Source organism: Plectropomus leopardus, chromosome 15 (genome assembly GCF_026936395.1).
Source record: "Plectropomus leopardus strain MGB_pleo_1.0 chromosome 15, ASM2693639v1, whole genome shotgun sequence".
NCBI lineage: Eukaryota > Metazoa > Chordata > Actinopteri > Perciformes > Serranidae > Plectropomus > Plectropomus leopardus.
The window spans coordinates 15,287,662-15,312,017 of record NC_142190.1 but is presented as its reverse complement, the minus strand read 5'-3'; the positions used below and the strand labels follow the sequence as shown (position 1 = coordinate 15,312,017).

At 40.6% G+C, this 24,356-nt stretch overlaps 1 protein-coding gene across 1 annotated transcript in view; it reads left to right on the top strand.

Moving 5' to 3' along the window:
* The window catches only part of pdlim4 (PDZ and LIM domain 4), a 54,809-nt gene that overhangs the window by 7,744 nt on the left and 22,709 nt on the right, over nt 1-24,356 (top strand). The window contains exons 2-3 of the mRNA XM_042498849.2: nt 4,223-4,374; nt 14,709-14,790. Coding sequence (XP_042354783.2) covers nt 4,223-4,374; nt 14,709-14,790 — 234 coding nt within the window. The remainder of the gene's footprint in view (nt 1-4,222; nt 4,375-14,708; nt 14,791-24,356) is intronic.

The window sequence follows — 24,356 nt, the reverse complement described above, 5'->3', positions numbered from 1 at the left end:
TTTCAAGAAAAGCTTGATCATTTTGTGAAATTTATTGTCTTTTCTCTCCTCTCCCAGAGTGCTCTAGAAACCACTTTTCATCATTTACAACAGCTTTGGTTCCATCCTCTGCCATGGCGAAGATAACTGTGTCTGCTATTTAACACACACCTCGTTTGGTTTTTTTTTAGACTTTTTAGACTCCCTCCCTTTTGAATTGTATTCTTACTTAGGCTAACAACATGAAGCCAGTAGAAGGGGATCACTCAGGTTTTGTCAAAAGTGGTTTCATGTAAGACAAAAATAAAGAATGAAAAAGAGTTGGTATGATCTTCAAAGCCACTTCCCCGGGCTATAGAGTATAAAGCTAATTAGAAAATTACATTCATCTTTAAAGCTCCGAAGATTTATATCATTACATCACACTGCATCCGCTATGCAAATATAGCAGATTATAGTTATGTCTGAACCACGTAACTCTACACCCTCCTTACATTTCCACGCAGATGGGAATGTTTGTCCCCTCGTAACGACCTCAGTCATGCCATTGTGGCACTTGGCATACCACTGTGTGTGTGTGTGTGTGTGTGTGTGTGTGTGTGTGTGTGTGTTTGTGATTCATGCACTGCTATTCATGGCCTGACCCTGAGGTGATATAACTCACTCTGTGTGTGTGTGTGTGTGTGTGTGTGTGTGTGTGTGTGTGTGTGTGTGTGTGTGTGTTTGGGGGGTGCAGGAACTTTGGTCCACTATGACGCAGCTCAGGCACAAACCCAAGACACACACACAAACACACACACACACACACACACACAAACATTTTAAATGCACTCTTGTGAGGGAGATTGTGCTGAATAATGTGGGTAAACTGTAACCTGTAGTTAGTGACCGTCAACAAATGCAGTGACAGATTAGAATCACCTCCAGCCCGCCATAAAACCTAATTCATGCTTTTTTCTCTTTGAAAGAATCACTCTGTAAGTTTTCTTAGATTATACCTGCTCATTTGTGTAGTTTATGTCAGATTTCCGCCAATGTAGTGTGTGAATAAAGTGAGTTTAGGTGAGTTCACTTTCCCTGTGACTCACACACATTAACACACATTTCCCACAATGCCCCCTGACCTCTCAGTTTACCGGAACTGAGTCAGGGATATTTGGGCGGTCAGAGGCTGTAAATAAGGAATTCCACATCTGAACCACAGGACTCAGCTATTAGTGCTTCATGGAGCGTGAACTTGTGTGCCTTTGCTCTTAAAAAGCTCTTCCCAGTTAGAGAGGCTGCTTCTCTTACACAAGCAGATCCTGTCTCTCTCTTTCTGCATTCAGGTCATTATTCCACACAGTCTTATCTTAATGTTTCTTGGATTAGATTACTAATATCTGTTAGTGAATTAAGTGTTATTTTAACACAAGGTACCACCGTTCCAAGAACAATACATCTTAATGTGCAGCTGTCAAGGTAATAGGCTTTACAAGATGTTGTGGGGTCAGGCAGGGAGCACTCGAAGAGAGGTATCCACTTTAAAAAGATTAATCACTGACTTTTGGCATGTAAGGAGTTCATTAGCAGGTAAATCATCCTAAATCTTCTGTTTCTTGTGAATTTACAGATACAGGTAGTCATTTTAGCCTTTTAGCTCTCCGGCATGTTACAATGAGCTGGAATCTGAACACCCACCTAGTTCAGATTTGTGGAAAACATCTGACATGCACACACACACATACACACATATATATAAATAAAATATTATATATGTGTGTGTGTATATATATATATATATATATATATATATATATATTAAAAGATAGTAATTTAAAGCAAATAATTTCTGAACTAGACGTCACTCCCAACTGGTCAAATAGCGACGCTTGGTCAGTGGCCCTAGGAGTCAGCTTCTGATGCACCAAGACACCCTTGAGTGGCACTTTGAGATATAATGGGCAGCAGTGTTTTTTAACGATCGGGGCATCTACCATAAGAGCAAGAAAGTCCGTACAGGGTAAATGTGCTTTTTTTTAAGCTAAAGAAGGATGTTTTTTCTGAACGCAGCCATGCACTTTTGTTGCCTAAACATAAGGAAGTAAACTTAGAAATGAAGTAAACCCATGTTCTATGTTTACTTTGTAAAGTGACTGCATTGACTTATGGCAGTTGGGAGTGTGAAAATGTTGTTTTTATCTGTTATATATAACTGGAAATTAAATTTCTTTGGCTGTTGGACAAAACAAGCAATCTGAAGATGTTTTTTAGGCTCTGGGAAATTGTCACAGACATTTTCCAACATTTTTTGATGAAATGATTTATCGAGAGAATAGTCAGCCCTAGTTGAAGGTTCTTTTTTCTTTCCTCGTTCTGACTTTCAGTCTGTCCCCAGCTGCCAACAGCTGCTGCCAGATAAGTCTTACTCAAGGCAATGTGTTTAGAACAGTTAATGAATATTAAATCACTATTGTGATTTTCAATGTGAGAGAAGCAAATCCAACTCTTACTTAGGCAATATGAAAATGTCTGCGATTATTGCTTTAAAACATTGTGACTACAGCGATTGCAACCAGCTGCTGAAAGTCTCCTCACATTTAATGGTTGGAAAAATACAGTCAAACTAAACTCATACATGTCGTAGCCTGACAGCACATGGAGCACACAGAGACGACCGGAGACAGAATGACAATTGTTCGCATTTCATTACATTTTTGTTTTCATAGCTAGTAAAGAGTATTTTTCCTCTGCAGCTTGCTGCCATATGACAGTGACTGTTTTACTGTGGATGTCTTGGTTGGATGATGGAGAATTTGATGGGTAGTTTCTTCTTATTTATGTCAGCCTAAACCATATGACCAGTCAGAGGCGGGCCTGGAAATAGCAGGGACATTTGTGTGTGTGTGTGTGTCTGTGTGTGTGTGTGTGTGTGTAATAATGGAAAATTGTTATCATATGCTACTAAGTGTGTCTGTGAAGGTGAAACATACCCAATGGGACACCCACCTCCCCCATTCCTCTTCCCTTCCTCATCCCCTCTGCCTCTTTTTGGGGCCCAAATGTCTTCAGACTGGTGTGTTTCTGGAGTGAAGGATCCCAGAGAGGAACCTGCTCACTGTCCAGCGGCTGAAAGATAATCTTTAAAATCAAAGTGATGTGTTTTACAAGATTAAAACTTTTGACAAATCAGAAAAAGCTTTAGAAACATACTGAGCAGATGTTTGCAAATTAACCCTGTAAATCCTGATTCATGAAATGATAACCAGAAGATTCACATTAAAAAAAAAAATCAATGATTTTATGGACCTTTTTGAATATTTTGAAAAATAACTGCACATATAGAAATCAGTTTGTATCATATTTGATACATCAGGTTTTTATGGTAATTAATTGATCACAAAAAGTCTTTTTTTTTTCAGAAACAAACACATTTTTCATTGTAATTGCAACACTTCAACTGTTTTTGTCTTTCTTTCACAAACATGAACCTTTTACCAACTTTTAAGTGCACTGCAGTCTGCAAAAAAAGGAAAAACACATTTCTGTCCTCATTCAGGCAAAGATGGACTTAATATTTCCCCCAGAAGACATTTTCAGGAAACCACCCAAAGTCTCCTGTTTGTGATTGTAAAGTTTCATGAGTTTCATGATTATCCTAGAATTCACAACAGATCATTTTGTGCAGGGAGGTCAGAATTTCAAACAAGTTTTTCAGGACAGTATTGTTAATTTGGATGACATGGAGGTCAGGGAAGGCTGTGTGTCAAATGTAAAACAAAGGGTATTTAAGGGTTAATCAAACCCTGCACAGGAATCATTGTTAAGATACTGACTCTTTTCAAAGTACCTCACTCCTTCCTTTTAAATTATCCACTGAGGTCAGTCTGATGAAATTGCTGAGTGATCATAAAATTGCACGTTGTTAGTTTTTTACTGAATTTCAAAAGGCCAAGCGTGTAAAAATGTTCCAGTTCTTTCCGAATATTTCACCACCTCCAAAACTCTGCGTGGCCTCTCACTTCCCAGTGTCGTTGTTGCTGGCTTTTGAAAATGTAAACCTAGAGTGCTGCCTAAGGCAATATTACATAAATCAAAGGAGAGCTGCTTTTGTTGAATTTGGCCCCCGTGCTGACACTCCCACGCTAATACTTTTTCCCCTTCTTTCTTTTTGTCTTTCTTCCTCTCTGACAGTTTGACACCACTTTTAACAGCCCCTTCTTTTCTCTTCTTGTCTGTGTGTGTGTGTGATTGTTTTCTTTAGGTAACACCAGGCAGCAAGGCGGCCCAAGGTGACCTGTGTCCAGGTGACACCATCCTGGCTATCAATGGTGACAGCACAGAGCTCATGACACACATGGAGGCTCAGAACAGGATCAAAACCTGCACTCAGCAGCTCACACTCAACATCAGCAGGTATGAAAACACAACACTGTCCTTACCAGACAGTATTGGTCATCTGATGACTTCACCCAAAAAAATGACCATTAGTAAATAAGTTAATCATGCGATGTGACCTTAAATTCACAAAGAACGCTTTTCTCACAAACCTCCGTGGAGGATGACAAACAAATTGATTTATTGCTTGGTAGGGGACCACGTTAAACAACAGCAAAACTTTATCAAAACTTCCGTTTACAAACTCTTACACAACTTCTGCAGTGTAATCCAAGTTTCATATATTCAGTTGTATACTCAGGACTTTCCAAACACACGCATTTTCTCTATAAAACTTTACTATTTGGCTTTAGATAAGTATCACAGTTCAGTCTCTTTTCATTTTAAACAGTGAGGATTTATAGTGGAAATGCACATGTTTGGGAAGCACTGATTAACAACTTGATAAATGAGTCTTGGATTGTACTGCACGAGTTGGGTGAAAGTTTGTAAATGGAAGTTTTGATATATTTTGCTTTTGTTAAACGTGGACCCCAATCAATCATTAAATCAATATGTCTGTTGTTTTCCGTGGATGCATATGAGAAAAAAATTCTTTACAAGTTCAAGGTAACACGACATGACGAATCGATTAACAAATGATCATTTTGCGGATTAGGTATTCCTTCACATCCTACAGTGTGTTTACATTTTGGTAGATTAGACTATGCAGTGTTCGTAATTATCACATGTTTTGGAATTAAGCAACAACCTTGTTTGTTGTTAAGGTATTAACACACACACAAACACACGAAAGTCTTACCCATTGTGTGGGATATAGCTACCTTGCATGATTTATTTAGTTTACTATGTCATCAGAATGTAGTTTACTGTATGTATCCTGTAATTGCTTGCATATTTATAATTTATGAGCACTTATTTCATCAGAATATCTGACACACACCATATTCAGCCCATTTTCCACAGAGGATGACTGATGGGAATTGTGACGTTCAAAATAATTGGATATTAGGAAATGTTGCAAACATTAGTCTCCTGCTAATCAGTCGTCACCACTGCGACCCTCAGCAGGGCCGCTCATGGTTTTTGCTTTTGGGCTCATTAAGTGAACTGACTTGAAAAACTTGAGTTATTTTTTACTGACTAAGGTCATTTACTGCCTCTCGTCCAGGAACACATATTGTTTCTATTTCTGGTGGGTCTGCTCAGCTTGGCACAGTCGAGTCATACGGACAGATGACAGGTTTACGACTGTTTAAATGATCGACTGTGCTCCTATAGAGCGCCGTCAAAGTCAATGAGGCTTGTGCATACAGTGAGTCAGACAGTGACCTTTTCAGACAGACTTCACAGGTCGATATTGTGCATTTTACCAGTTCATGAGGTGGAAAATAAGCTTCAGCTCCTCAGCATCATTTTAAGGCTGAGTATGTGAGGATGGATGATTTGGCCTTTAGCGTAGGACAGGAGCAGTATGTTTTTGTCAGCGGAAATCATCCATCTAAACAGTTAATGACAGAGAGAAAGGGGTGGGGGATGCGTGAAAGCAAGGAAAAACTGAAATGTCAGTTGCTTCCCACATTTCTATTAGATGGTTACTTTGGGCTGGAAAGTGCAGCGCGAATCTGGCGACCTCTGAATCCTGTCCTCTCAGATGAGGAACACTGTGTGGTTTCAGCCTCAGTTACAAGTGACAGCTGCCAAATGGTGCTTCAGCTCTCTCCTTTTAGGGCCGCAAACAACACAGTCCCTCTCCTGTAATGGTTTGGAGCATGACTTGCAGATGCAGTGGAAATGAGAATCACTCTCCTAGTAATCGGATCCGTCAGATAAGCAAAGATTCACACATGCAGGAACTCCAAATACAGACACAGAAGCACTTTTTCTCCTCTCCCTCTCTCTGTACTGTGTTTGTGTTTTATAGTTTGCACTCTAGCATGCAACAGCCCTGCCTTTCCCCGCAGCCTGTAGTCAAAACCATCCATCCATATATCAAGCTGAGCGGCTGAGCGTTAAGTGGTTTGTCCACATAGGGATAGTAAATTTATTTAAGGATGCATGAAGTAGTATTCAGCACAAAGACCCAGGGAGCTCCTCGGCAGCTGCAGCACAAAAAGGGCACTCCCACACTTAAACACTTGTACTCTAATGTACGCAAATTCAGCTTCAATTTCCCCTTAAGTAGTCAAAGTTGTTGAACACAGTAAAGAATGTAAAAATTAGAGACCATTTAGAGTGATGAATGTGATGACACATGCTGATGTTTTGCTTCACATGGATCTTTCACCTGCATATTTTGAGCTCTGTCACATTCACACTCACTGACTGATTCAAACCCATGATGCCATTTTTTCATTGATACGAGTGGAAATCAAAGTTTTGTTGTGCATCATTTTTCTCCCATTTTCCTTTTTTATATATTTTTTTTATCTTGACCATCAAATGTTTCGTCAAAATATTATATGCTAGGTAAACCTGCTGCATTAGTTTTGGTTGTTCAAGACAAGTAGAGGAGCTGAGAATCAGAGACACCAAGTGAGAAATCTACATGGGCTCCTCTCTGCCCCGATAGCTGTCTTACAGCCAACATTTTCTGCATTGCTGGAAATTCAGTTAGCCTACACAGACAACACACTAAAGCTCAGAGTGAAATTCCTCTCCTTGAAAGAGAGGACATGCGTCATGCTGACTTTTCACATAATCTTTGAATATTTGCTGCTAGACATTATGAGAAAAAAAGGACAAAATTTTACTCTCTGAAGTCAAATGTAAATCAAGGCTCGGTAGGGGTTAAGTCTCATACCCAACTTTTTCAAAGCATTTTTTCAATCTGTAAGTAGGTGATTGCATTGTTACATTTGGTCTCCAGCTAGTGTGAGGTAGCTTTTTTCCCAGGAAAATGCTGCACAGGAAGTTGTCTTAATAAACAGCAACAGTCACTATGGCAGAGCAGATAAACAAAATAAAGTAATGCACAAAAGCTCAAACCTTGTCAACAGGATACAGGAGGTCACCGTTTTGGCTTCCACTAATTAACCACAAAAATAAAGTGAAAATAATAAAATACATAAATACAAAAAGGCACAATCCAAAGCAACTGTTTGGCAGGCTTCAACATTTTCAAAGCATGGAAAAAAAATATCCAGATAATGGAGCTGTTGTGTTCTTATGTTAAAAATTAGAGAGTATTTGTGTTATTTACTGAAGGATATTTGAAATATGGGAGTATATGTTTTTTTGGAAACACTCCTTGTGGGCTACAGGAATAATTGAGGATTATTTAATTGCAGCCATCGATTCTGGAGTCCAGAAAAAAAATTGGGAGTGACTCGAAAAACTCAAGCTGACTCGCTAGAAAATAATATTTCAGAGGACAAGAGTTCTTAGCCCTCATTAAAAGACGCCATAAAACACTCCAAACAGTCACAGAGTCATCGAGGGAGAAACGGGAGACCCTGTAATTTAGTGTTGCTGCCGATGGACAAATATATGAGTCTACACGTCTGCTGTGAACCAAAATTACAGTACACTGGATGCATCTGAGCTTGAGGCCTTGTGTAACACAAGAATGTCTATTTGTAATGTCTCCACATTTATTACTTTCATAACCCTAATTTTTCATAATTCCATTTTGAAGAGTGCTCTGCATCGAGGGGGGGTTTCTGATAAGGTGCCACGGGAAGCTTGTGAAAGCTGAGTAAGAAATAAAGAGGCTTCAGGAATATTTGAGCAGCTGTAGTTGTTTTTTCCTCAAAGAATGTTGTCGTGAAAAGAAAATGTAACCTTTATATGCTCAGATATATTTAGATGTCATTAATCTACACTGCCCAGAATCCGTTTTTTGTTGTGATTAAATGCATTGTCTTACTTTTACTGCAGATAGTGATTGTTTTAAAAATATCTTTGAGGAAATCTGTTTGAGCTTCCTACATTAAGTTGAGTTTTATGACATACTTAATCAAAACACATGTTGCAGCTGCATTACACTCAGGCAAAGTGAGGCTAAAAAGAACACAGTACTTTTGGAGTTTGATTTTCTGCTCTTTTGTTTTGGGGGACTAATTCCAAAACATAATAATTGTTGTAAATACTTGGTTATAGCAGTGGCATGGCTCTAGGTATGGCAGAGTCATTTGGTCTGTCCACCACTTTGGTTCAGAGTGAAATATCTCAACAACTCTTGAATGGATTATCACAGACTTTTATTTAGATTTACATCATTTACAGACAGTGATTCCTAATGATGATTTCAAATGACATTTAACTGTAGCGCCACTATGAGGCTGACATTTGTGGTTTCAAGTGAAATATCTTGACAACTATTGCATAGATTGGCATGAAATTTTGCAAACACATTTGTGTCTCCATCAAGATGAATTATAATAACTTTGGTGATACTCATTTATCCCCCCATCTATATCACCAAAGAAGAAATCTGATGCAATACATTATTAATAAAGGCATGTACAGCAGTTAAGTGAGGAGACAGATGAGTGAATTAAGGAAACAAATGAATTGGTGAGGAAAATATTAAAGAGAAAATAAAGAAGGACAAGGAAATGGAGAAAAAGTGCTATTAGTTCACCACAGCTTTCCATTTTCCATCAAGCCTCCCTACTGGTGCAGGCCTGTCAGCGCTCCGCTGTGAGGTGAAACACCCTCTGTTAGTCTCTGTTAGTTCCTGGCATCAGTGATCATATGGAGCTGTGTCGTCTCCCTAAGGAGGAAAAATTGCCGCCACCCCCGCCACGCACACTGTCTAAAGTTCACTGTGGTGTCAGAGGACCTGGACAGACACACTGGGTCCATATTGGAGTGTGTCATGTCTGCCTTGCTTGGCTTTTATATCCTCAGATCTAAACAGAGGCTTTGAATACATGATCCAGCTGTGGAGGAAACCACTCCATATTCTCCTTGTTCTTTTTTTTCATCCTCTTCCTTTGACCTCCTCATCATCCCTGACCTCCGTGCACCAATCTGCCATCTCCAAACCTAATTCCCACTTCACTCATCCACTATTTCTTCTTTTTATATCTCCTCCTCATCTCTGTCTGTCCTCCATCTCTGTTCCACCCTGAATTCACCTCCCTGCAGTTTCCCTCCTTGTGCCAGAGCTTATTGGAGTAAGCTATGTGGTCATGCAGGCCTGAGAGACAGATGATGGTGGTTTGGATTTGTGCTTCACCACTGGTCAGGCTGTTCGGAAAGAGTCCTGCTGGGGTGGCAAGTTAAATGTGCTGAGAAATGAGTCATGACGCCTGACCTCTGTGTGTGCTACTCTAACTGTGAGTCTTGTTCTGGCATTCTTGTGAAGTACGGACGCCCTGCTGTCTTTATTTCAATTTTACTCACTGTTGAAAGGAAAATGTAGGATTAGGCCCATTTATGCTGCAGATGGTTTAGAATTTAAGGGTCAGTTTACCCCAAATAACTCAGAAACATACTTATAAATGCACATGTAAGGTGTTGTTGGACAAAGCAGTTCTGGGGACTCCCTAAGAGGAACTACCCATGGGGAAGCTCCCCTGAGAACAAGCTTAATGGCTTTTTTACCGTTTGCATTCATCATCATCATCATAGGAACACTGAAGTGACTGTCAGCTGGCCAGTGACTGGTATAGCAATACCACAACAATTTATTTTAACACATTCTCTTCCCAACTTGTCAAATGTTGCAGCTTTGTCACTGGATTTATTACAAGTTAGGTATCTTTCTATGTCTATACTCTGTGATGTGATGTTATTGTGATCTCAACAAATGCACGTGGTGGGATGACATGGCATGTGGTTGTGTTTAGGCAACAACAGCACATGCAACAACAGCATAGATGGTTAGAAAGGAGTAGAAAAAAACTTATATTATGGCATTCACCTGACGCTCTCCTGACACATTTCATGTGCATGCGACAGGTTCCATCCAGACGCGTTATCGTGGCCCGTATCAGGCAGACATGGCATTGGTGTATAATAACACCGTGCCCAGTTCTGTCCGGCCATGTTCTCAGCTGATGCTGTGTGATGGCGTTTCATGCACACATGGAAGATGCCTTTTGACGTTGCGCACTGACAGAGCAGCACTATTTGACAAGTTCATAATGAGAACGGGCTGTTTATTTTCAGTTGCCTATATGCTTAGTAAAGCCTGAACTTCACTGTTGATCCTCTTATCCATGATTTCTCCTCTTTATTTTGTTACACGCTGTCGTTTGTATTATCTGTTGTTTTCACAGCTTTCAAGTTTTTTAAAATGGCGATTGCCGGCGCTGCTCGTTATGCTTGACCAATCGATGTACACTTACATCTGGACCAAACACCATACACTTAATGTGCTGTCCCTCTTTATTCTTGCATTATGTTTTATGTCTTTGTGTGCCTACATTTTGTGAAATAAAAAGAAAAAATGAGAAATCTGTGTGACTTGACCATTTGGGAAACACTGGTTTGAAAGACTATTTGTAGGTTAGGATTTGGATCAAGGACATGCAGTAGTGAGGGCTAATGCATGGATGAGAGGTTTAGGTGATGTAATGCATGTAGTCTGGGTGCATGTCTGAGTCTTGATGGGGGAAGTACAAATGTGATCCTGATCTGGACAGCCAAAATCAAAGCAAGAGCAGAGGATTCAAGAGGAATCAGAGGCAAGCGGCAGAGAAAAGACAGAGTCAGACTATGGAGGATTTGTGGAGGATTTGCCCCTGCTGCCTCGCTTTGACTCAAGGACCTGTGACTCACGGCTGAGGAATTATCCACAAGGCTGCACGGGACCAAAGGAACACAGGACTCCAGCTGGGACAGAGACAAAAAGAAACCTCCAAAGGACCCAACTCACACAACCGCCTCTCCACTCCCAGCACCGCTGCCTTCTCCTCCTTCATCCCTTCATCACATCAGTCCTCTCATGCTCTCCCAAGGTCTCTTTTTTGTGGTGGTTTCAGCTCAACATCAATGGAGTCTGAGAGGCTGTGTTGGAGTAAGGGAGGATGGGGGGGGGGCACAAACCTCCCTCCCCTTTGCTCTCTTGCATTGATCTTGTCATCACTCAGATGTAGATCTTTCCAAGTGACCACCCTCAGCTCTGCAGATGCATAACTCATATTTAATAGGTGATTGTCTCCATTTACTCCCCAATGAAAAAGCACTGAACAAAATAACAGAGGAACTTGTGTCTGATATAGCATAGGGCTGAAAGCTGTCCTTTTATTGATGGGTTTGACAGAGCGAGGCAACAAGGCAAGACTCTTCAGTGAACCCTGAAATGTTCCGTGATCAGCCGCATCTTAATTTGAGGGCACTTGGTTTTTCTGCCGTCTGTCTCTCATGCTCCTCCTCGAACACGGTGATCCTGTGCTGCCAAAGTAAACTCATCCACCACTCCAAAAACCAGATCTCCCCCGATCAGGAAATTAAACCTGGCAGGGGGAGGTCAGGCAAAGGAAAATATGACCAAAGGAAAGAATAGGAAAGTCGTCTTGATGACCTGAGACTTTCTTCTTTCTCCTGTGTTTCTGCATGTGTTGTCCTTCTTTTTTCCCCAATTACTTTTGTCTTTTACCCATCCATATTCAGTCTTATGTGGCTGATGTGTGCTTTTTCAAGTCCTTATGATCAAGGACTATAAAACAAATTGAAAAACCAAGCAACAAGGTACATTTCACCCCAAAATCAAAAATACACATTTTTCCTCTTACCTGTACTGTTATTTATCAATCTAATCGACGAATGTCGGCGATATCAGCTGTATAGATGTCTGCCTTCACTTGAATATAATGAAACTAGATGGCACTCGGCTTTTGGTGCTCAAAGTCCAAAGCCCAAAATCATATTTAAAAGATGGCAATGTTTCTTTACAGAATTCAAGACCTGCTTACTTAAGTGATACACACAGTGGTTACAGTGGGAGGATGTAGTTCAGTAGAGAGAAAATAATTCTCACATGAAATTGCTCAAAACAATGTCTTTGGATTATCTTGAGTAACAGCGTCATGATATTTAAGAAAAGGCAGACATTCCCAAGGCTGAAAATATATTTGTCCCTTGAACATATTGGTTACCAAAATTAGAAAATGTGGATCCTCTATATTTTAGAAATGTCTCCTCTTTGAATTTTCCTTTTCTGTCTCTTTCTTTCCATTTGTCTGTTTTCAATCGTGCTGATGTATAGCCTATAGTTAAGAGCAAAAGGGAGCTGGTGGGTGAAAATCAAAGACGGCACTTAAAGAATGAGCCTGGAACTATTCACCACTATCCTATTTATCACTGTGAATCTTTATTAAGAAAGTGTGGCTAGACAGAGGAGGTAAAAGTAAAGCAGGATAAAGCCACTCAGTCTGCAGCTGATCTGGTTAATATATCATCAAATGTAAAAAGGTCTTTCAAGACTACGGGTGGGGGAGATACCTTGGATCAGACAAAAAAACTTAAACCAAGAAGAAAAGAAGAGGTAGAGCTAATAAGAGTTACAGAAATGATCCACAGGTTGATGAATGTGCAGCAACAGCAGGATCCTGTTTACATTGACTCAATACTGGAGGACAAGTTAATGTGGCAAACAGAATTCAACACAAGAGTTCATTGTCTCTGTGAGCAGCAGAATGTTTAGTTCTGCTGCACTGCTACTTACGTTATATTTAAATACTCCCTAACATTTTGTCCATTGCTCAATATTTTAAGTGTGAGAATACATCTGTGAGCATGAAGTTTATAACTAAAACAACAGCCAAGTGGAATATATTTTAAATTTCAAGTACACAACTGACATCCCTCTTCAGACTGACCTCCAGTATAATGAGTGCAACAGTGTAACGCTGTAAATCCCAAGCTGCTCTGCCTCTCACAGTTTCCACTCACGCCTCGGTATTCACATCTCCATTATTATGGACGGATGCTAAATTCCATGTTTCTGTCTCGCATTTCCAAAATGTCAATTCAAATAGACCACTTTAAACTGAACTTTAACTCGTTTCAATAGGCTATTTGTGCGGTAACCATCGAAACCAAACAATCTGAAAACATGAAGACTTTCTGATGAAGGAGGGGGGCTTCATCCTACGCAGCCCAACAGCCACTTGCCGCCTCATAAGAGCGTCCTTGATAGCAACACCTCCGTGGTCCATATCTGAAGCATTGCCTCAGCTCAGCCAACGCTGTGCCAGCTGCAGTGATGACCTCACCTCTTTAGACATCAACTCTCCCTCGCTGTGGGGGCGACAAATCCATGTGCACACACTAGCAGTTAATAGTTTTCATGTCTCTGTGGAGGGAGGTGTGAAAGAATAGAGGGTGGATGGGTGATGAGACACACAAAGGCATGCGGTGTCCTTTAGTTACTCCACATGATGTCCTGGTGTTACCCTTTGGGAAGTTGGATGCTTTCCCACTAAACAGCCAAAGCTATGGCAACGAAAACCTCCCAACTGGAAGAACCAAAGACCTCCCTTTAGATCTTTTTTCTTATTTATATGACGTGCAAACTGCCGCCACTTCCACAAATAACTTGCGAGTAAAAGAGGCAAGTGAACCATTGAGTGATGCCATAGGAAAGTAATCAGATTGTTTTATCAGCTTGAGGAATAACACCATCAATGTCATCAAAGCATTTAACTCTCTGGAGATAAATAATGTTGACCTCTGCTTATGCATGCACACCGGGCCCATTTATCAGTAAATGTATTTTATCATTGCTGCCAGTCAGTAAGTCATGTTCTTTTTTGGTGAGGAAATGCAACTGGAGCCAATTACCACTAATCTGAACAGAAGAGGGAGAAAGCCTTTAGATACCAGTAATTCAGTTATCACTCCTTTTGAAACACCCGTGGCCCAAAATGCAGTGGATTTTTCCAAAATTGGGTAGTTCATAGAGTGGAGTTATGATGTGTTGATGACTTTATCTTCATACCAGTGGGGGGACGCTGGAACGTATCTGTAGTCCATTCCTAATGTGAATACCTGCCAAATGTACAAATCCATGTCCTCACATACACACCAATACATGTACTCACAAAAGCACCAGTACAGCGTATGATTAACTGCAGCTATGTGAGTGTTTTGGCACATAAAGGGGTCAGTAGTTAGAGGGGTATCATGTGACACTAAAGTCGTCATCTTTCCCAGCTTACAGTAATTCTAAAAGGATTTACGTGAATAGTGTCTTTGATTTCACTTTTTTTTTCTTAGTTTTACTCAGAAATAATTACACTATATACTCTGGATCTTCTGTGGAAAACCTGTCAGCAAAGAAAAATTTATACTTCTCAGCACAAATGACTGCATGCTTCAATGCTTTGGGTGTTCGATGGCTCAAGATTTATCTGACTCTCTATCTCTTTCTCTCTCTCATGGGTATTATCTTTCAGGTCGGGATCAGGAGACAGAGTGTGGTCGCCAACAGTCAGTGAAGATGGCAAGACAAGCCCTTACATGGAGCCTGACTCACAGGTAACCACTGTTTACTCTGGATTTACCCAAGCACAAGTAACAAGGGTTTCTTTAGATTTCAGTTCACACCCACATAGGATGCTGTCAGACCTCATCTGCTTGAGTTTCTCTTGCAGCCAACTCAGAGTTTCAGGGCTTGGATTTTGGTCAGGTCTTGGCTGAAAAATTAGTCTTAAAATGACTCACCAGACCACAAATGAGAGAGAGAACTAGTCGGTGAAGTTAGATGCTGAAGTCTTTGGTTGGCTCTTTGACCTCCATTTTATATGATTGTCTGTCTTTTGCCTAGTGGTGAGAGCAGGCCTCATACATCTGGTCAAATAACACACTCCCATTCCTATTAAAAAATGTTTCTTTAACTGATATTCTTAGAGCTACTTAACATAGAAATATGTGACTCTCCTGGATAATGATGGGTTTATGTTGTGACTGGGCTGTCGCGATAACCGCAGTAAAGCCAGCTGCAGGGGATGGAGGGAAACCTTTACTGCCACTATGTTCATGATTTTTCTTTTTCTTTCATGGGTACCCCTTATATTTACACTCAGCTACAATTGCCAGCAGCATGACGAGATACTGAGCTTCTATTCTTTGCTGAGTGCTGCACATTTGGTGTTTTTTTCCTGGTTGGTTGGTTTTATGGTTGTTGTGAGCTAAAAAAAAAAAAAACTTTGGGTAAAATTCTGCAGCTGCTCTTCACTGTAACTTTTCACCCAGCTGTCCCATGGATGTAGAGCTGTCCAATCACAGCGGAAGAGGGGCATACAAATAGCTTGACAAATTGACCAACAAAAATGACTGTAGAGCCACCCTTAATCATCACAGATGAGATTTCTTCAACGCAACAGCCCTAATGACCAAACGTTTTAATCAGCAATTAATCATTAATCAATAATTTCAACTTTGTTTATGGGAAAGCAAGTCTTGTCCATTAGTTTGGCATTGCTGATATCTCTAAATACTAGAAAAACTCATTACCCTCAGCCAGCATTGCTGTGGACAAGAGGCCAGTCAGAAGCTCACATCAGAGTGGTAGCAACCTCAGACATTTCTGAACAAATTTGTGAGTAAAACACAACACCATAGTTTCTGAATTAATCGAGAATTGGCCCACAGTCCAAAAGTAAACTGATTTAAGCTGCAGGTGCTAATCTGTTTTCTCAACTTTGTAAACTTAAGTTTTCACCTATAGCCACACTAACCATACAAGTGGCAGAATTTTAAGATTGTGATTGGATGATAATTGCAGAAATAACCCTTGGGAGCTGTAGTTAAGTTCTCCCCCTAGAGATTTTATCTTTGACTTTTTCTCAAAGAATCAGAATTTTTCCAACACAATTGGTAATCTTTTGTGAGAGTGTTATGCCCATTTAAGCCTTGGAAGTGCCCAAACATGCAGGTAATGTTATCCATGGGAAAATTAGTGGGACTTATACTTACAGAACCAGAGGCATCTGAAATAGCTCCTCTCACTTCGCAACTCTATAGGCTTTGATCTTTAGTGGTAGCCAGTTATAATATTTGAAAAGAAAACTGCTGATGTTATATTTAGGTTATATTAAGTGTCCATATTTCATCTGATTATGAACAAGATCCTTTTCAGACCCTTTAAACCCAATCAGATCCTTGAGTTGATCCGTTTAGTAACACAGAATGAGATACCAGCTGCAGTAAACACTGAAGACTCAACACAGGCCCTTTTAGCAGCCTCCTTGATAAACAAGGTGGCTGCTGGTGGTGACTCAGCTGCACATTGCTCGGTTTGTAGTTTGGGATCTACTGCTTTGGATTATGGTTGTTTGCTACTTACTGCATCAGCCCCCAGAGAAGATAATTCACATCTGGGGTCATAACTTACAGTTCTCTGGGTGTGAGACCCAAGTCCTCTCAGTCTGTTTATATCATAAACAGAATCCATGGAAACTGACACAACACTCGCTCCGTAAATTGCATGTACACTATCGTTCACATGATTATGAATGAGATAATGCAACCCACTGTGCACTGGAATGGTTTTGAAATAGTATCTTGATTGTTCTCCAACCGTACGAGCTGCCAAACGGACATTCAAGGCATGATGAACTCTAGCAGATGATCTTTTCCAAGTTTTCCAGTGCTGGCAGGCCAACAGGTTTTTGAGCACAGACTGAAAAGGAGGTGTGCATGTGTGTGTGCGCGCACACACATGCTGTAAGCACAGAGACCGTGACTGAATCAGACAGACAATGAGCATATTGTAGCTCAGACTTGTGAGCGTCCATTTGTCACATATGGTGTTGTGGTAGTTCAGGACCGATCTTTGTGTCTCTCGGTCTTTGCTGTGGCATGGTCTCCTTGTCTAAAGGAGGGTCATCAGTGGGAGTTTTTGATGCCTTACAGGAAAGTATTGTTTTCAGTGGAAGAGACAAAAGTGAAAGCCTTAGAATATGTTATTCATCTGGGCTGTCACATTATTTATCTCTGACATTAAGGACATTCACAGCTTCCCAGGGGACTTCTGTCTGAAATTACCAACCAGTAAATTGTGATGTGCTGTTAAGTATCTGTGTGTGTGTGTGTGTGTGTGTGAGTGTGTGTATGTGAGTGTGTGTGAGTGTGTGTGAGAGTGTGTGTGTGTGTGTGTGTGTGTGTGTGTAGCGTGTCTTATATTGTGGCCACAGCAAGTGCTTGTTTCTGATTGTGCTATCAGGAGAGCAGTAAGACATCTTAAACAAAGTTTAACCACTGTTTTACCACAGCAGGCTTATTTAAGATGAGCATTTTCAAACATACATTAAAGGGAGAGGTCACATCACAATCAAAAATACATATTTAAATTGTTTTGGTGTGAGTTGCTGAGTGTCAGAGATATCGGCCGTATAGATGTCTGCACTCTCTCCAATATAATGTAACAAGATGGCACTTGGCTTGTGGTGCTCAAAGTGCTAAAAAATAAATAAATAAAAATACATTTGAAAACTTAATGGCAATGTCTCTTTCCAGACATCGTGACCTGGTTACTCAAGATAATCAACAGACCTTGTAGTTCCATATAGGAACTATTTTCTTTCCACCAAACTACTTCGGCCAGCCATAACCATAACTGCACAGAAGGAAGTGTGCATCTACTTCTAGCTCACCTAGCACCACTGAGCTAGCTAATGTTACAGTCCAGCCAAGGAGGGCGCCATTAATGTTTCCATCCTGTCACAAGCACGAGCCTCTCGGCCATGAGTTGATGTATGCTTCCTTCTGCGTGGTGATATGGTTAGCAGGGGTAGTTCAGTAGCAAGAAAATAGTTAATAGATGAAACTGCTCACAACAAGGTCTGTGAATTACCCTGAAAAACCTGGTCATGATTTTGGGAAAAAACATTTTTTTGGGTGAACAAGCATCTCATGCCACATACAACACAATACTGCACACATATTAGAGAATCAGATAAAACATGTTTATATGCACTGCCATATGTAAAGTTATAAACTAAATAGATACATATGAAGATAAAAGTCGTGAGTAGGAGATACAAATGTAATATGAGATTTAAATGTATGTGTTGATACACTTTAAACAGCCTGTAACAAGCTTCCATGACCAGAAATTGGGCAGAAATCTGCTGCAACATTTTCATCTCACAGTCTTAGCACCAGCTCGGGTCTTGCTTTGATTACCACAAGGAAATACCAAACCTGAGAGGAGAAAGAGGAACCATCCGCAACAACTATTTATACAAACACAGACGTGCATGACAGGAGGGTTTTGCGTGTGGGTAATACGAGAGGAGCAAAGCTGTCTCTCATGCTCTTTTTCTTCCCTCTGTATCTCTGTAACATCTTATCCAGTCCTTCCTCTTTCTCTTTCACTAAAGTCTAAAAATGTTCCCTGGTGTCTCTTTTAATGAAGCGAACCTGGATGGCTAGAAACAGCCAAGTCAGGGCCACTTTACCGTCACGCTCAGGTGGATTCTTCTGGGCATGAATAAAGGAAACATCCGCTCCCTGGGGTCACACAAAAAACCAAGGCTCTCTCTTTCTTTCTTGACGCTGACACATAACAATGCCGATTGTTCCTCAATGGAAACAATATATGCACCAGCGCCTCTTCCACACCGGCTGAACCAAATCCAAGCTGAACTATGTGATACTTTTGGCTCACAGTTACACCATTAATGGGACAGTTTGGACAGCATGAGCAAAACTTAACAGAATCAAATCGCTGGATTAGGATGACAACACAATTTCTAAATATGCTTGCAAAAATTTGAAGATGTGAAGACATTTCTGTCCTACAGCTTAACTACAGCTATGTGACCTGCAATATAAGGACTCTTGCTGAAACAGTAGGCTTTGGCTAGCAGGATAACAACTGAGACATACCATGACACCTCTGCTCAAGTATAAAGGAAACCACTCCTCTGGAAAATGACCACACATTTTTCTGGCTTACACAGACATTTATCTGTGTTTTTATTCTGCAGCTTGACTCCATTAACTGAGAATATTACAAAGAGAGCATCTTTTGTTTTCTTTTGCAGAAATGTTACCCCTTGAGCCCAATAAACAACTCCCGAATAATTAAGAATCCGATGATGGCACTCTTCGGGACATTCTGTATTTAGCATTTTTCCTTTTATTCGTGTGGTCCTTGTTCGTGTAGACCAACTGACTACTTTGCAAATTCCAGTCTTGCTTTAGGGAATAAGCTACTGAGCAGGAAGTGACACATGGAAGCTATGAGGTGTTTCCTTTCACCTTGGGAACAAGAGAGACTCTCATAAAAGTTGATGAGAAAATGCTGAATTGTTGGATATAAGTGGGTGTATGACTGGATACTGTTGATGTGACTGCTTTTGCTGCTGCTTTTTTGGTGTTTCTTTGGGGAATTCAGAGGAACTGTTTTATGTGTTTCCAAAAAACTGTGCTCATGTCTTTGTTGAGCTTGTCCCCAGACTACTGGATGTCGCACACAACTTCCTGAAATAGAAATAATTTGATAACGAGGGGTGGCAGGGAGGAGATAATGATGAGGTGTCATGCACTAAGTAAAACAGCAACTGCCGTTGTAGGTTTGCCAACCAAATTTTAACTGTGGGTCCACCATGTAGTTATAGGGAGACAAATGTATAAAGTTGCTCATGGGGGGCAATTAAGAGAGGGGGTGCTAAAGATTTACTGTACAGGATTTCCTTAAAAAAAACAATGTACAAAAAGTAATACTCTGTCTTGCCTGTAACTTTGTATTTTGCTTTATTCTGGATGTTTCTGGGCACAGCAAGCAGGTGAGACTGGGATTTTATAAAAAGGTAGCGACCAGGTGCCAGATCGAACGCGGCATGCATCCAAGAGGAAGCTACACAAATACAAAAACAAAGATATAGCATACAAAACACCAAGTGGACAAATCCAGGGTTGGCTTTCACTTTTACTGGAGACACTGTTTAGAAGCAGCCAATAACTCCTGTGCAGGATACTTTTAGGGCAATATCGAGCTAAAAAGGGTATTGAATTATCTGATCGATGACCAAATAAGAAACTTTTTGAATCAAATATCCCCACATTTGAGACTAAAAGGCATGAACGATTGTACAGCACTTTCAAGAGCATGCTAAACCAATATGGGGCATTGTAACCTCAACCCTAAAACCATGCAGAGAAGAAGATGATGTTGGTCAATCAAAAGCTTGGAAAAAAAGTGGAAAGCTTCCTGAAGAGTAACGTTACATTAATGTGTAAATATGTTAAAAAGTCCTGCTCTTAAGGTCAAAGCTAGCACTATTTTTGCCACCAGTGTTAACTCATTGATGATGCCTCATAAAGGAGATAACGGCGCACATACATCACAAGCCAAAACGCTTCATTATCCCTGTCTACATGTCAACACCAAAAACAGTGTCTGAAAATCTTCACTTTGGACAGTGTTTTACAAAGTTCCACTTTAGTATCCTAAAATGCAGTTTGCGTGTGTATGAAAGGCCAAGACTCGTAGAAAAAACAGTCTTTTTAAATATACCTGTGACTAAACTAGGCCTCAGAATTGCACAACAGCAGGTTCATTACAGAACTGCATCATCCCCTTTGCTGTAATAAATTCGTCATGCCATATACAAACCTCATCTGACCCAGACTGCTCATCTGACATAGTCATCAGCGGTCTGAAAATGTGAGCGGTCAAATAAGCGAATTATCACTTCAAGATGGAAACTGCATCAGGTTTTGTGAAATGCCCTTGGATGAAATGATGTCTGGTGGCTTCAGCATAGATGCTTCTGAAAGGTAATCCCATGCAAAAACCAACCTCAGAATCCCGACACATATCTTAAATCTGAACTTTTTTTCCAATGAGAAAGACAGTTAAATGTGCCTTGTAAATGGTTATCCCACTGTACATCTGTCAGCCCTGCTCTTGGAACAGTTTATGCAGAAGTAAAGCTACACCACCAGTAACTGATATTTCAGGTTTTTAAAAATTCTTTCCCTTACATTACACAGTGGCAACTTGGAGTAGGTGGGAATGGCCCATTGGTTAATGTCAAAGCCAAACAGTTTTCTTTTGGCAAGCAATATCAAAATGCCATTCATGGCAGCTACCCTATTATTAAAGTCATAGCTATTGTGGCAGAGCACTATGGACTTGTGGAAAGAATGAGGCCTCACAATGCGGAAGCTGAGAGATCTGGATCACACGTCACTGAGGCTTCCAGTCTCAGCGCAAGAGCTGGCAGCTGAAGGCGAATTCTCTGAGCTAACATTAATGGGAGCTGACAGACAGAGTCCTTGCATGACTTACAGACTGTATTGCCTTCACTGCTTGGAAGTGAGTTTTACTTCAGACAAAAAAAAAAGACAAAAAAATGCATTTGTGATGCAAATTTGTTTCATGAATGGAACAAGGCAGTGACTTTCCAATACCTGTCATCAAGACGCATTTGCCCTCTGAAAACACAAAATCGTAATATGTTTAAATCTTAAGTTTCAAGGGTTATAAACTTAATTTGTCAAAGATGCATATTTACCCCGAGGGATGATGAATAGTGAGACCAGTTAGAATGATACACTTCGTGCAAAAACTGGACAAACATTTACACCATAAAGATCCAAAATACAAAACAATATGGGCCCATTAAAGGGTTTAAAGTATTCTCATTGGTTGCCAAAATATGTTTATTGGACCCACTGCTACTTAATCCCCTGCCAGGGAATCTTAGACCAGTTTAGCATTGCTGGGAAGTCTTTTTAGCAGCTCCACATTCATTCACACAGCAGGCCTTTTAGATCACAGACCTCTGACCCCACTTATTTGGTTGTTTGTGTTCACTAATCAGCCAGTAATCCCTAGAAATGTCCAAATCAGCCTTTGGGTTTTCCTAATGGAGCCCTCCCTGCTCCACTTGGCTGTCAGCGTGCTGGGGAGCGGATGGGGTCATTGAGAGCACTCTATGCTGGGGTAAGAAGATCCGGAGAGACTGCAGCCATCCACACTCTTTCAAATTAAAACTGTCTTTCTCTGCTCTTTCTGCTGAATTTTTTAGGGAAGTGAGAGATAGAAAGCCAAAAATGAAGAAAGTTTTTGGAGTTTATTTGCTTCCTAAACCCTCCTCTGTTAGAGTATAATCTGCTCGATATAGGAAATCTGGTTTTTAAACAGTTATAAGACAGGAGTCAAAAGCACAATTGTGTCTTTTGAATGACCTGTTTGAAATGATTGGCTTTAGCAGACTGCTTGCTATAAGCAGTGTGCAAAAGAAGTCAGTTATTTTGCAAATTCTCCAAAAGAAGTCATTTTATTCAATTCTATAACAAATTGGCCCTACTTCTCCCTTGATGTATTACCTCACGAAACATTTTTCTATTGATTTTGAGTCTCAATTGCTAGTTTCGAGTCTTCATCAATACAGCATGATGTTGGTTTTATGTAAATTCTGGTCCATCTGGAGTTCAACAGACGATAAAGCAGGGTGTGCTGATGGGCGTGGCTACCTTGTAATTGACAAGTCGCCACCTCAACGCTGTCTGGTCACTTCTGGCTCCAAAAAAACCACACTGGCAACAGCCAAAATGCTAAACTTGAGGCTCCAGAACAGCAGTTCTCAAACCAATGGGGGGCGTCATGGTGACTACATCCTCTTATTTTATACAGTCTAAGCTTGCTCACAGACAGTTAACAAAATCAAACATTAAAATTTGATCAAAATTTCTTTCAACTGAAACATTAAGGCTGTATTGTAGTGCTTTTACTGGCTACCTCACAAAGAGTTTAATTCAACCCAGTGGTGACTTGGCATGGTCAGTAACAGTTTTATTTAATAGAGGAAACTGATAAAAATGCATCACATTTTAAATTGATTCTAATGCTACATCCATCTTCCCTAGAGCATTTCTTGCCTCTCAGACAGGCTTATGGCCAGAAGTCCTAAAAGCTCTACTATTTTCTGGTCTTTTCTCCCCCCTGCACCCCCCTCTTCAGCTCTGTGTTACCTCCTTTCCAGCCCGTCTGTCTGTCCTCCCAGAGAGGCTCCCAGGGCCGGGCCCAGGGAGCCATAAAGGGCTGGTTTGTGTTTGGTTAGTGGTGCAGAGCGCCATGTGAAAAGCTTAATTTCGAAGGGCCAGGGGGATTAAACCATGCAGGAGGCAGAAAAGGAGGTGGTGTGCATGTGTGTGTTATCATGAATTTGGATATTTGTGTCTGCTAAGGTCTCGGTCCTCAGTTAAAGACAGGCATATGATTTCAATTAGGGTCCTCCACCTTTTTCTACTCCTCGTCCCCTCCTCCTCTCATCCGTTTACCCCTCTCTGACCAAACTGTGGTTGTGGACTGAGGTAGCAGAGCTGAAACTGCAGTCTTCATCTATTCAGGCCCTTATTAATCTGAGTAACTTTTAGTCAGGTTGATGAATGGAGGAACACAGTGCCTCTTGGCTTAATGCACCTCAGTTAAACATAATACCAGTTTATATGAGCTTACACAGAGGAAAATGCATGCAAAAGCAAACTTTCTTTCTTTTTCTGTCTGCATCTTTCTTTCCTTCTTTGGCAACTGTTCATTCTGAACCATTAGCCATGCTTGGTTACTATTGTAAAACAGGTCAGTGAAATCAGATGGCAGCCTGGATTTATGTCCCTATAGAAGCAGACAATGCTGCTTCTCATAAATAGTTAGTGCATTTGGATTTCTCTCCCCTCCTTTTTCTGCCCCCCCTTCAAAGTTTCTCTTTCCCAGAGCCAGGAGAAGTGCAGTCAAGATCTGGGAGAAAATCAAAGAGTAGCCATGCTCAAGAGAGAGAAATTAGGAAATAGATGATCTCACCGATGGCCTTTTTCAACAATCTTGTTATGTTGAGTTTCTGTTGGGGATAAAAGTGGAGCTTTTATCAGAGCTCATATTAACTTTAAACTGTTTTGACTACACTGGGAAAACAAGATAAGGTTTCCAGGGGAATTGGGGTGATAAGGCATTCACCAGATTAACGTGACTGTCACCTTAAGCTAAGATCCCCATTAAACCTATATGTGGTCCAGAGGTGAAAAGGTAGAATAAATCTTTTTAATGGAGCAGTTGGCGTACAGCTGATTTTTTTGTAATAAAAAGA